Source organism: Pungitius pungitius, chromosome 14 (genome assembly GCF_949316345.1).
Source record: "Pungitius pungitius chromosome 14, fPunPun2.1, whole genome shotgun sequence".
NCBI classification, from domain to species: Eukaryota; Metazoa; Chordata; class Actinopteri; order Perciformes; family Gasterosteidae; genus Pungitius; species Pungitius pungitius.
Window position 1 is genome coordinate 9302687 of NC_084913.1, and position 13656 is coordinate 9316342.

The 13656-nt window shown below is 41.1% G+C and overlaps 1 protein-coding gene across 1 annotated transcript; it reads left to right on the top strand.

Annotated features, from left to right (window-relative positions):
* The first annotated feature begins 626 nt into the window (after nt 1-626).
* plpp2a (phospholipid phosphatase 2a) lies at nt 627-11962 on the top strand. Its single transcript, XM_037487257.2, has 6 exons — nt 627-905; nt 9054-9205; nt 9331-9593; nt 9825-9882; nt 10597-10773; nt 11262-11962. The coding sequence occupies exons 1-6, from the start codon at nt 845-847 to the stop codon at nt 11409-11411; spliced, it is 861 nt and encodes a 286-aa protein (XP_037343154.1). The 5' UTR covers nt 627-844; the 3' UTR covers nt 11412-11962.
* Nucleotides 11963-13656: the final 1694 nt, after the last annotated feature.

Consider the following 13656-nt stretch of genomic DNA (forward strand, 5'->3'; position numbering starts at 1 on the left):
GCAGTTTGTTTCCTGTTGTGCACATATTCTTTAGACAGTAGATTTTCCTCAGTAGGTATGTTTGTAGCTTGGCAGGGGTGATACTAAATGTGTCGAGTATTCAGTGTCCCCGTGGCAGTGTAACTCAGAGCCAGCGTGCACAATACCAGGGCCCTAAAACTCAAGCAACTAAACTGATGTATTATTTTCCCTCTGTCGAAACGGTGCAAAGATACGACGTCCGATAGTGAACGTTCCCCCGATGCATCGGGTTCCTCCATCTATGGACAGTATGCTCTTTAGATACAGAACTATCAGCTATGCCCACCGTGTTCTTCCATGAAACGTAAGGAGTGATTAAAAAGGCAAATGCTTATTAGGACTTTCAAAGTATGTGTGATAGTCTCATTGTTTACATAATATCAGCTTTACTTACCTCAAAAGAGTTTATACCTTTAGTGTATCATCTCAAACTTCATGTTTGCCTCGGATAAAGGTAAGTTAAAGTAAGCAAGTGATCGTTATTTATCCGAAGATAATGACTATTCTGCTGCCTGAGCGTATCCCCTCGCGCTTTGACGCAGGAAGACGCGCCCCTCTGTGCGTAAAAAGGGCAGGAGGGGCGGGACGCAGCGCAACCACGCGCCACCCGCCGCTCACCTGCAACGGCGCAGCGCGCAGAGGCACCGACAGGCGGACCGAGGCACAGGTACACACGGGAGAGGAGCCGGAAGAACAAGCAGGTCGAGTTGCGGGCACTACCTTCTCGCGCAGTCACTCCATGTGTTTCGCAGATCACAACGCCGCCCTTTGCTGTTTTTAAAACGCGATTTATTTATGAGAGTGAAGCAGCGTTGGAGAAAACATGAAGGAGCAAGGAAAGAAGTGGTTTCTGATCGCGGTGGATGTTCTTTGTGTCTTTGTTGGTGAGTGACTTCTCCCCCTTTTTTTTGCAATATGGCTGAAATCTGATTATTTTGAGACTGGAGAGCTCGTTGTTCTGTGTTTAAAGTGTGTGTGTTTTACGTGGTTGAAAAAAGACTTTTACAGTAAAATGTGTACCGTGACTCTTGGGATTGCCTAACACACACACACACACACACACACACACACACACACACACACGCGTGCGTGATTTATAGAGATATCACAGGTCGTCCACTAGTTGCTTCATGACTGCCTGCGTGTTTATAATCAGTTTAAGACCGGGTAACTTACTCTTACTTTGTTTTGCATATCGACGCAAAAATAGGAGGAGAGTTGCTTGTAGTAACATTTTAAACTTCTATCTTGTTCAAACAAGACAAACTGAGTCTTTGCCAATAATTCTGCTGCTGCTGCTGCTCTCTGCTTGTTCCTTTTCCTCATCTGGGTCAAAAAAAGCACACATCCTACCTCCCTATCTGGCTGCTCCCATTGTGTTGATTTGCTGAGGCGATGATCCACTCAAAATCGGATTGAGCTGTTTTTTTTCATTGGCCATAGGTCGTGTTTGTTGTAGGCAAGTAACCACAAGCTGTAGTTTGACCTGCGTCTCCAGCTGTCTGTCTTGGTTCTGTTTTGGGAAAATCATTTCCAGTTATTGATGCTGTTCCTGCACCGTATTTTTCTTCCGGCCCCCCTGTGGCCCCTCTCTTTGTCAGAATTAGGTTAGATGGAAGACCAAAGATCATTGTCATGAATCTCTCTTTCTGTGACAGTTAAAATCCTGTGTGTGTGTGTGTTTAGACGCAACCCTGTGGGGCTGTTTTGTGTGTGTGACTTTTGTAGATGAGACTTGTTGCAACTTGCTTCTGGACTCTAGGGAGGACACAAAGTCCATTAACAGACTTTACATCTTCCGGCTGTTCACATCTGCTCCCATTGCTGACCCCACAAGGCTGACCGAGGTTGTAGTTGAGATGATGAAGCACATCAGAGATGTTCACTGAGCTTTATTTTATGTAGATGTTTTGTTTCTGTCTTAAGGAGGTAAGATGTGGGGTTAAACTACAACTTGCCCGCAGTGGAATCCCTACAAATAAACAATGTGTTGACCGATGAGTTGACTGACAGGGAGGAATGATAAAGACCGCTCGGCTGTGCGAACCCCCACTGGCCTCACAGCGGGTGCACATGTTCCAACGGGTTCTCTGTCCGCTCCCTGCATGCACTTTTTTGAGGGAGAAACGAAAACGTTTTTTTTAGGGATGAGCTCAAATAAAGAAATTGTCTGGCAGAAAAGGAGAGGTAAAATTGTTTTAGATATAATTTGCTGATTCAGTCATATTTCAGTTGGCTGTGACAAAATAGCTGAATTTGAGTGACGGTTCATGATCAAAGAGTAGAGTTGTGAAATAAATAAATTCTTGGTTTACTACTTTGCTGACTCTCCTTGAAGTTTGAGTATTTATCATCATGAAGGTGCGTCACAGATAATAAACTGTCAATCATGGGGGTAAGTTAGTCCTCAGTATATTGTTTTGGATTCATCAGGATTCATCTTTTGGATCTGGGTGATAAGATTACATTATTTTTGTTCTTACTATTATCATATTGGACATTTCCAGTTAATTCAATTAAAACTTGCAGCTGAATATATATATAAAAAGTACTAATAAACTCAAATATTTTGACAAAGACCGGCCTCTATGATTCCAACAATATAATATAGGGATCTCCATCTGTATTTAAAGACACACTATCTTTCTTTGTCTTCTATTAGAACATTTGCAGTGTTTCTGACTACTTTTGGGTTGGACAAAGCTTTGGTAACATCCCCTTTGGCTCTAGGAAACTGCGATTGTATTGTTTCCCTTTTAAAGACCATCAAGAAAAGAATATGCACATCAACAAGTAACAAAGTAAGTAGTTGCTGCCCCAAACAAAATAGTGAAAGTCACATTTCCACACATCTGAAGGACCCTTTGTCCCCTCCTATGACCACAGGGGGGTCACACCGAACGATGCCGTTGCGTTGCATCTCATTCAACTTATCAAGTTAAAAAATTCACAAAAAGAAGCTGCTCCGTTCTCCTTTTTGTTTCACTTTTCTCCTCCACCCTTTTAAAGTTAGATGAGAAGATCCATACACATGTCTTTAAGTTAAATGCGAGTTTTCATGAAATGATAAATATAATTTATTACTCTGGGAACATTTTGTCTTGGTGTCAGAAATGTTGTTGCCGGTGAGCAGTCCACTAAAACCTGAACGCAAACACCAGTCACTCTGAAAACTCACAAGTGAGTCAGACAACCTTCAGACAGGTTATTAACCTCCCCCCACGTATGCAAGAGCGAACTTTAATGTCGGCCTCAGCTAGAAAATATGCAATGTAACAAGTGGCTCGGTTACTTGTTGCCACTTTAAGGAAAGTTTATTTTAATGGGAACCAGTGTGAATAAAAATCATGGAAGATCAGTAGTATTGTGTTGCATATGTTCTAAAATAGATTTTCTTTAATCTGGTGATTATTTAATGAATTCATTGTTTGGTCTAAAGATACCTAGCTAGCAAAATATAATATATCTAAAATATTTTGTCTACTTTTTCTGGACCAGAGTCAGACATTTGTCTGTCTTTTTCAAAAATGAGAGCACTGGAAAGGCACACCAGTGGCGGTGAGATGCTAAACCCCATTAAAAGAAAAGATGTCCCTTACGCAGTGCACCGACTTAAAATGCCATGTTTTGTCAAACCAACAATCCGAACCCCAAATATTGAGTTTACTATCATCATGGGCTAAAAACTAGAACAAGTTTACTGTTGATGCTTTAAAGAATGAAACCTAATAATAAATTGTCAAATATGTGCATTTCAAGTTGACCATTAAATTCAGCTTGATGTAAAAGGGTAATTTATGGCAATTCATTATATTCTTTTAAGTAGAGAGTCGGCCGTGTTTCTGAAGCAGGTATTTTGTTGTTGGTGTAATTAGGAATGCAGCTGCAGTACAAGTCATTACAGGCTTTATGGAACTGATGCTTCTGCATTGTTACTTAGCTCGGGTTTCTCTCTGCTCCGTGTCATTTATCTGCCACTCTAACATTTTGCTTACGCGTTGGAGATGCCCCCCCCCCCCCCCCCCAAACCACCCCACAAGTTTAATACGTGTGTCTGTGCGCACTCACACAGACGCACACAAACAGACACTAACGCACAGCGTCTGGCTGCCAAATATGTGTCGAAGTGGAGTTGGAGGCTCTTGGTCTGGCGTTCCTGTGTGAAACTGAAGAAGAGCTGCAAAGGGAATGTGCGTATTTCTGTGGCTTTAGCTCCTTGTAAAGCGGAACATTGTGGAGTTAAACATCTTGTTTGCATGGTTTCAGAAGTACTTCTCAGTTGTGTGTCGGTTTGGAATTACAGAGGAAATATTTCATTCTTTTCTGTTGTCTTTTTTTACCGTTACTTTGCACGCTGCAGTGAGGCATGAGTTGGTGAAGGATTTTTTTGGGATGATTAACTGTTTCAACGAAACAAGTATGAGCTCATCAGGGAGGGAGAACGTCAACCGAGGACAACCACACTGTCCGGTTTAATGTAGCAAAGGTTTCAAACCCTATAAAGTACCGGATTCCTTCTCATTCAAGCACAGGGCTTAAAAAAAAAAAACCCTGTTGAGAAACCTTTTTTTAATGAGAGGATTTGGATTCACAACTAAACTTCCAATAGAACAAATTGTTTTTAAAGACATTTTACACGTTTGCTGCTAAAGTCCACAAATGAATCAGAAGGGTAACCTCCCCGTTGGCTCAGACCTTCTGTTCAACATCCAACTGGACACCGTTGTGCTGTTTAACCCCTTCAGACCAGCATCGTAACAAGTCACTGTCTCTGAGCAATATACTTCAAGTGTTTCATAGTAGTGTATGTTGCCGATAAGAGTCAATGGTTGCAGAAAGAAAAGAAAAAAAACAAGTGGTGAAGAAAGATACCATTTTCATCTTTTTCTGTAAATTTGTAGTCTCCTAGAAGTGGGGAAACTCTCAATGGCTCAAAGTAGTGCTGCTTAACCTCTTCATACAAACCGTTTCCTACTCAAAAGTGTCACTGTACAAAAAAGAAAAAAAGCCTTCTGCATCCAGGACTTTCCCAGAAAACATCCCTGGCCTGACAGGAAATGATGCGCTTTATTTCTATCACCAGTTCCCCCACAAAAGGATGGCCTGTGAGAATAAAGAGACACCTGGAAACAATGTGCACAAATCAAACAATAAAACCCCCAGATGAAGCCAAACTAAACTTATAAGTTAACTATTGGTTGTCAGAGCACCTCAGTGTTTGTTACTAATCGCAAATGAAGTACATGTAGGAGATGGTTACCTGTTTCCTATCAATGTCACAGTCATCAGAGCTGAGGATTCATCTTGAGGGATCAATAACAGGAACACTTTCCACTTCCCGCTGGATCAGAGGTCAAGGGTAAATTTACTTGTGTCTGATTCCAAATTCCTTCGTGTTTATTTTCTCAAAGTGGAATCGCAGGCAAACTCTTGCCAGATGAGATTGTGAAAGTGTAAGACAATGCTTTCCATTCTTTCTTTTTTATCTTCTCTTTGGTTGTTTTGTTACTGCGAACAAAAACTCAGCAGAAATGTTGTGTGTGTGTGTGTGTGTGTGTGTCTCTGCCTCTTTAGAAAGGAAGGTTGAACTCATTTCAACATTGTTTGAAGCTGTAAAAGAAACCCTGCGACATGGAAAATGTAAAATGAGTAGGGTGGTACCAGTTACAGACCACCAAAGGAATTCACTCTTTATTATAATAACTCTAAAGCATTACTGTATTCAAATCTTGGTATCTACACTACCACTGGATGCAAATACCCTGTTACAAGCATTTGTTTTTACCTGTCCAACAGGTATCTGTAGTAAAATGTATTGAAGGGGAAAGTTCGGATTGTGCAGGTTTGAATTTCACATTCAAATAAAACCCTCCAGTTTTTGTCTGTGACTTTGGACATGGTCAGAAGCTGTTTCCTGCACCTTTGTGCTACGCTAGGCCAACCAAATTCTTACTGAAGCTCCCTGCCTCCCGTACACACACCCGAGCAACAGAAATCTTTCGCATCGACCCTTTTGATTAATGTTTGTTCCCTTTATTTAGCAAACTGTTACCGAAGTACTTTCACAGATTTTAAAATCTGTTAGTAAAGCAAATTAAATGCAATGAAGACATTTTATAATGACAAAAACATAGTATTATGAAACAATAAATACTTTCTTATGAGACTAAATGAACTGAAAACACTGATGGGGGGAAAAAGTATTGAAATGTTGTGTACAATAATCACCCCCACCCTCCAGAAACACTGGGAGAAAAGAAAAGAAAAGAAAAAAGAAGTGAAACACAGCCTATGAAAACATGCAGGCCTTCTGGAATAATAGCAGATAAAAGCAGTTGGTCCCACTCCGATAACTCTCCATGGGCTCGGCTCCCAGTGGCTGTCGGAGCATGTTTGACACACAAGGAAATTGAGTTGTGTGTGTGTGTGTGTGTGGTGTGTGTGTGTGTGCCCAACGCTGTCCACTCACTTCCCCACCCTGGCAGTGTGTGGCCTCCAGAGATTTGTGTCAAAAGAAACATCGCCTCTTATGTAAATGTTATGCTTGCACCCTGCAGAATAAACAACGTTGGACCTCACTTCAAAGAGAAACTGAGAGCATGCATGACCTGCTGGAATAATACATACATATTTATTTATTAGTGAGTAAGCGATTGTGTATGGTAAAGATGGTCAATAGGAGGAAATAAAGCATTTGAGATTTGAGATTCTGGTCAAATCAAATGTATTGCAGTGTAACAAAACAAATCTATGTGACCGTGTGACCCCCCCCCCCCCACACTACACTGGACCGGTGTTCACATCACACCATGATATGGTTTTACACTAGAGAATTAAGTTTGGGCGTTGAACATCGAGTCTCGTCAGCTTTTGCACAACTTTACACAAAACCCGAGATAACCCAAATTCGTCCTGTGTTTATGTGTCTTCATGTCTTCCATTTAAACGTGCCTGTCACACTCTGGAGGAAGGAAGCAACACGTTAGTTTGGAGCCGTGCATTTTCTACCTGGGCCTTCTGTGGCGTCTCACTACAGTCAAATGATCGAATAGCCTCATTATGATGCAGCAGGTTATTATTTGTTTTGTGTGAACGCCTCATTTAGACATAACACCGACATTTAAAGTGAAGTAAAATGTAACGTCAAGCTCAACACTTACAAATACACTAACTGCAGATACGCGCTTGACAGGATGTTGCTTAATTAACGGACAATATAATTATATAGTCAAATCACAATGACGAGAGCAAACTGACAAGAACCAGTCACGTTCATTTACAACAAAGACGATCAATCCATCAAAATTACGGCACTAAAACACTGCACAGTCAACAGCACGGGCCACTCGGACATTAAATATATAATAAAAACAAATTAACGCGTTACTGTAGATGTAAAAAACGTGTGTCAATGCTGCACTGTACGTTAGTGCAGGCGTACTCGTGAGGCTACTTGGGTGCGTCAAAGAATAAGAAAGACCGGCTTGGTTGAAGACTACGACAATCTACAATATGGTCGCCATAAACTTTAATGTTTAAAGCAGCCGAGAGGACCTTTGGATAAAAGCTGCAACGGAGGGAGGCAGGAGCTGTGCAATGAGGAAAATAATAATAATAATACATCTAGAGTACTTTTATCATTTTAATTTTTAAATGTCATTCTAAAACAATTAAAACTTTGACCCGTTCAAGTCAGCAGAGAATTTGGCAGCTCCTGCTCAAAAAGAGCACATTCCTCGCTGTCATCCGCTTCAGGAGTTCAGCGATGAGCTCTTGAAAACAGGAAATGTTGTTTTAAGAGTTTGAGGGTCCCTGACATAAATCCCGTAGATTAGACTATTGTCCCGGCTGAGATTTAGGAGACAGGTTTATGTGCCACTCTGACTCCTTTTTTTTTTTTTTTTTTGCACTCGCAGAGAAAATGTTAAAGCAAAAAGAACAAGGGACACACAAAAAAAACAATGCGTCATTACGAATGCATGTGAATGTGTGTGTGTGCCAGTTCAGCCCTCAGCAGTGTCAAAGGTCACGGCCCATCCCGCGCGTTTCCATGGTGACACTCAATGGAGCGTCCGCGGCCCTTTTTTGAGGTAGCGTTGATGCCAGCGAGCTCCACCGATGACAAATGAATTTACTCGGCAGAGAGTCGGGGCTTTGGCCCTGAGCTGAAAGATGATCCATCAGTGTGTTCTCAGCTGCTTCCTGAGCTGCGTCTCATCGGGCTGCAGTTCACTGGCTCAAGGGTCAGTTTTAATCCAGCGTGGCTCACAAACAATGCAGCGTCATTACTTTTGATTCCTTACGGCAGCTCTTTTAGAGAATTCGACTTTAAATCTGAGAAGTTAACAGCTATTTCTGCTGTGCAGTGATCGTTTTATCGGTTCCCTTCTGCAACTCGACGACAGAGGGGAGTTCAGGATTTCATCATAGCCTCATTTAATCTAACTTCTTTGAAATGGTCGGCTCGACCATTTCAAAGAAGTTGGATTAAATGAGGGTTTCTCAAAGCTTTGACTGTGTTCCAGTTTAGGAAGCAAGCACCTAACCGAGGGACACACCGGGAAGTGCATCAAACAAAGCTTTTCAGTCGCACTTCCACATTTAACTGCACAGAATGTCAAACTTTTGCAAACCGCTCGCGACATTCTTATAATATAAAATGTATACTATGTTACTATTTTATCGTACAGTAATCTTACCATGACTTCTTTGACTTTCTTTACGACAGACTATGCTGTGACTTAACATGCTGTACCTTTTTTATTTTCAGCATACTTTCCTTTGAGATATCATACTATGACCATTTTAGTTATTTTCAAGATACTAATTATCATGATTATGGCTTTTAAACTGTTCTTTTCAGACACCATGTCTTGTTTGTACATTGTACGTTTTGATTACAACATGACTGAATGAATGGATTATGACATCAATGCCGTACTATATTTTGATTTGCTGATTTTGACATTTTTATGAGATATTATATGCCTTTCCCATGACACTTTTTTTTTCTTCTTTTTTTCGTCTCCTAGCGTCTCTGCCTTCAGCCATCCTGACCCTGACGTTCAGCCCGTACCAAAGAGAAATCTATTGCGATGATAAGAGCATTAGCTATCCCTACATGAGAGACACCATCTCCCATGGAGCCATGGCTGCCGTCACCATCACCTGCTCCATTGTCATTGTTAGTCCCTCCGTCATGTTCTTACACACAAATAAAAAAAGAAAACGGACCACAACAACAAAAAGGGGCCTCTACCAAGGTTTTGTAAAAATGCTTTCATTAAGTCTCTTCCATCCTCTCCACAGATCACCACGGGAGAAGCCTACCTTGTTCACACCAAGCGCCTGCACTCCAACTCCCGGTTCAACGATTACCTGTCGGCTCTTTACAAGGTGGTAGGCACCTTCCTGTTCGGGGCCGCCGTCAGCCAATCCATGACCGACCTGGCCAAGTTCACCATTGGTCGCCCTCGTCCAAATTTCTTGCGGGTGTGCGCCCCGGTCACCTGTAACGGGTCCGTGGTGCAGGACAACTGCACCGGCCACCACCGCAACGTAACCGAATCCAGGTGAATCCCGCCGGCTTCACGCCATCAAACTTTACTTTACAAAGATTTACAGACAGACGCTGATAAGTAAATATGCAAATAACTGTTTTAAATGCATACCATGCGAATCAAGTGATGTATTAGTTCTACTATAAATGTGCAATTTCGTTCTTTGTCACTTCATCCCCTTGTTTATTGGAAATCAGTGAATTCTGTGCATGAATCCGGTTTAATTTGTGTTTTGCTACTCAGGTTGTCGTTCTACTCCGGCCACTCGTCCTTCGGGATGTACTGCATGCTCTTTTTGTCGGTGAGTGTATTTATATGTCTTTATTATCAAAGTAACCCACACGGGACTCACAACGGGAGGCGGTGGTCAACACGGCTTCTATGAAAACATCATTGTTTCACGAGGACGCACGGTACAATAGCCGGAATAAGATAGATTCAACAATTGAATTTCTGTTCGTGTTTAGGAGAAAGAGTTTTATAAACAGCACTGTTCTGTGGAACCGCTATTTTTATGTGGTGTAACTGGACTGGGCCTAAGAAAATCAAATGGTAACAGTGATATATCTTCCACAAAGAAAACATTAATGAGGATCTAATTCTTTATTGTGTGTGATTTCCTCCAGAATAACACATTTTAAACACCTTTCTTACCCGATATTTCATCAAACCGTATGAAAAGTTGCAGTAATATCACAAAAGTCACAGCAGAGAATTTCAGAAAAAGCCTTCGTATAGTGTATGTTGAGTAGTATGTGAAATGAATAAATGTCAGTTAAGTTATAGCATAGATGAATATCATTTCATAATGTCACAAAAAGTTATAGCGTCACGAGTCATTATTGCAGCAAAAATGTCATAGTATGTAACAATAATACAGATAAAAAGCCATTTAAAATGTGATTCATACATTTAGGTTTTTTAAATGTTTTTATCGAAAATTAAAAAAGTTTGAATTCATATTTAAGTTGATTTCAAAAACTACAATGTGTATTTTGTGTGTGTGTGTGTGAAGCTCTACGTCCAGGCCCGGATGCAGGGGAAGTGGACACGACTGGTTCGACCAACCATCCAGTTCTTCTTGGTGGCGTTTTCGTTTTACGTTGGGTACACGCGTGTGTCCGACTACAAGCATCACTGGAGCGACGTGCTTGTGGGGCTGCTGCAGGGAGCTCTCATCGCCGTACTCACCGTGAGTGCCCCCCGCCCTCTGTGACATACTTTTGTAAAAAAAACACGTGTTTTAAAGCTCCTATGCCCACAACAAGATGATCAGAAATCTTAAGTGAATCTCAAGACTTTTTTCTACTCATTATGTCCCAAACCTGGTGTATATTCCCCCCCCCCCCAAAAAAAAAAACAGAAACCTGATTTTATTGTTAGTTCCATGAGTTTAAAAGGTGGACAACTCTTGGTATCAAAGTTTAGGGTAAATATAACTCCCATCCATAACCTTATGTTCAAGCCCCTGTCCAGTCTACGAGCAGAGATAAAGACAAACAATGGCATGGAAATAGTTCATGTAATCTGAGCACAAGAGACTTCCTGACTCTATGATTTGAGACAGATTGCGTGTACATCACATTTAACAAAAACACAATAACTGCCCACTGAGGGGCACATACACACACACGCTGATCATTCTATAACACAACTCTTCCCCCCCCTCTTCCTCTGCAGGTCCGATATGTGTCCGACTTCTTCAAGCAGCGCGCTCCGCCCTGCACGCACGCGCCCGCAGCGGAGACCGAGCAGCTCGAGGGCAAACCGAGGTCGCAGCCCCTCGACTCGCAGCACGGGAACCACTACAACTACCCTGGACCCGTGTGAGCCGCTCGGCGCAGCAGCTGCTCTTTGCTAACTGGGGCCTACACGCACTCCGACAGCAGGAGGAGCGGTGACTCACACAGAAAGAACCCACAGTGCAGTAACCACCCGCTTCACTCGGCAAATGACTTGCAAAACTATTTTACAGCTATAAAAACGGAGATTCTCCAAACCTGTTGGAACAGAATTCCCTCTGTGTTTTAGTTGAGTCCGTGTGTGTGTGTGTGTGTGGGTGTGTGATTGTTTCTGTTTACACATGAAACAAGTTGTTTAAAGTGTGAAATGATTTACACATTTTGTGCTGCTTTTATGAAACGTTAGTCGTTGCTTTTTCTCTGCAAATGTTTATATTTAAGTGTCTTTAGACGATATGCATGTGTAATAATGGACTGCTTTAACACTATACATAACTTCTGTATCTAATAAAAAGTGTTGCTTTTTAAGAACATATAACCAATACTTTACTATGACGTTACAGTGAAACTTTTTGAGCTGTTTTTTTCCGCTTATATACACAAATAAAAAAGGCCAAATGGAGCCATTAGTTCAATATATTCAATCATTATGCCTTTTTATTTTTATCTTGAATTTCAAGGGCTGGTAAAACCAATTTCTCTTTTAAATCTGTAGTATTGTATTGTTAAACTTTTTTTTTCCCTGTCAGTCGGATGTTTGGTTTTCTCCATAAATTTTAGCCAGCATAACGTCTACGAGTGCTTCCCTCAACAGCAGGGAAACAAAAATGCAAAGAATTATTTATTTTTTTGTGATGCAGCAAAGATAATCTCTCTTGTGTTCAGAGAGAACAGCGTTTCACTTTGACGCAGGAATCGTGTCTAGACTCGTTACTGATGGCTGCTGGATTCCTTGGTACCAAAAGAATGAGGCTGTTGAACCACGTCAGGTTTTTGGTTTTATAAAGACTAGGGCCGGGACTCGATTTAAAAATATGAATCTAATTAATTAGAGGCTTTGTAATTAATTAATCGAAATTAATCGCATTTTAATTGCATAAATATTTGACCTGAGAACAGTGAAGTAATTTTTTTCACATGGATTTTTATTTTTGTTCAACCACGTGGACTTCGTTACCCTGGTCCTTAAACCAGTCATCTGGTGCAGTGTGGGTTGTGTGTGGGTCCTTGTACCCGGAGTGGGGCTAACGTCCACGCTAGCTGCTAATTGTTTTGCGTTGAGGTGATACTTGAGGCTCGATGTGAATTCCTTGTTGCACAGCTTGCACACAACCACGCTCTTATCGACGCTTCCATCCGTGTGTTTATTATAATAAGATTTCCCATTCACGGGGCCAACTGACACGGTCTCGTCAGCTTCTTCGTTCATGTTCACTGTGGTTTGTTGTTGTCTGAAGTCATGAACGCTAGTTGGTGCTCCAGTATAATCGGTCCTCCGAAACTCATCCAGTGAGAAACGTTCCGCGGTGCAAAAAATAAGTGTAAAAATACGTAAAAAATGTTTAATGTGTTATTTTATGTAATTAATCTTAATTCACATTGTAATTAATTAATCGTAATTAACGCGCTAAAGTCCCCGCCCTAATAAAGACTAATCGGTTATAAGTTATAACGCAAGACAAAGGATATTGATTTTTTTGTCAATTTCGGACACACCGCAAGACCAAACAAAGGACCTTAAAGGACCATTCATTTCCAATTGCATTAGCGGAGTTATTACACATTTTAGTACTGAAAACTATACGGGAATACCTGATCATATAGTGATAATATTATGCACTAGTCCTAATTAGTCCTATTACAATGACTACCAGCTGTGGAAGCATTAGTTCAATTTCATTTCTTGTGAAATTTCTTGTCGCAGAGGTACACAGTACAGCAGTTATAAACTAACCCATAAGCCTTTTACTACAGACCCTGTAATACATTTAGACTTAGTCCAGTCAAATGGGAATCTAGGCAATAAAGTTCAGAATGTAAACTTCTTACAATAACATCCTTCACCTGTAGGAAATATGACCACGTTGTAACTGATCTACACAGTATTGCACTTGGAATAACAAGCCAGTGGATCAATAGTGCAAACAAATCTGTCTGCAAAAGTGCCGTATTATCGTTAGTCTCCTGTATGAAAAAGCCTTTTCTGATAAAGTAATAATTGACACCTGGTATAGGTCCACCAATTAATCAGCCAGGTAAAGATGAATTAAACCAGTGGTTGATGTGTAGTGATATGGCGCCATCAAGAGGTGAATGTGCAGATTGCAGCCAGT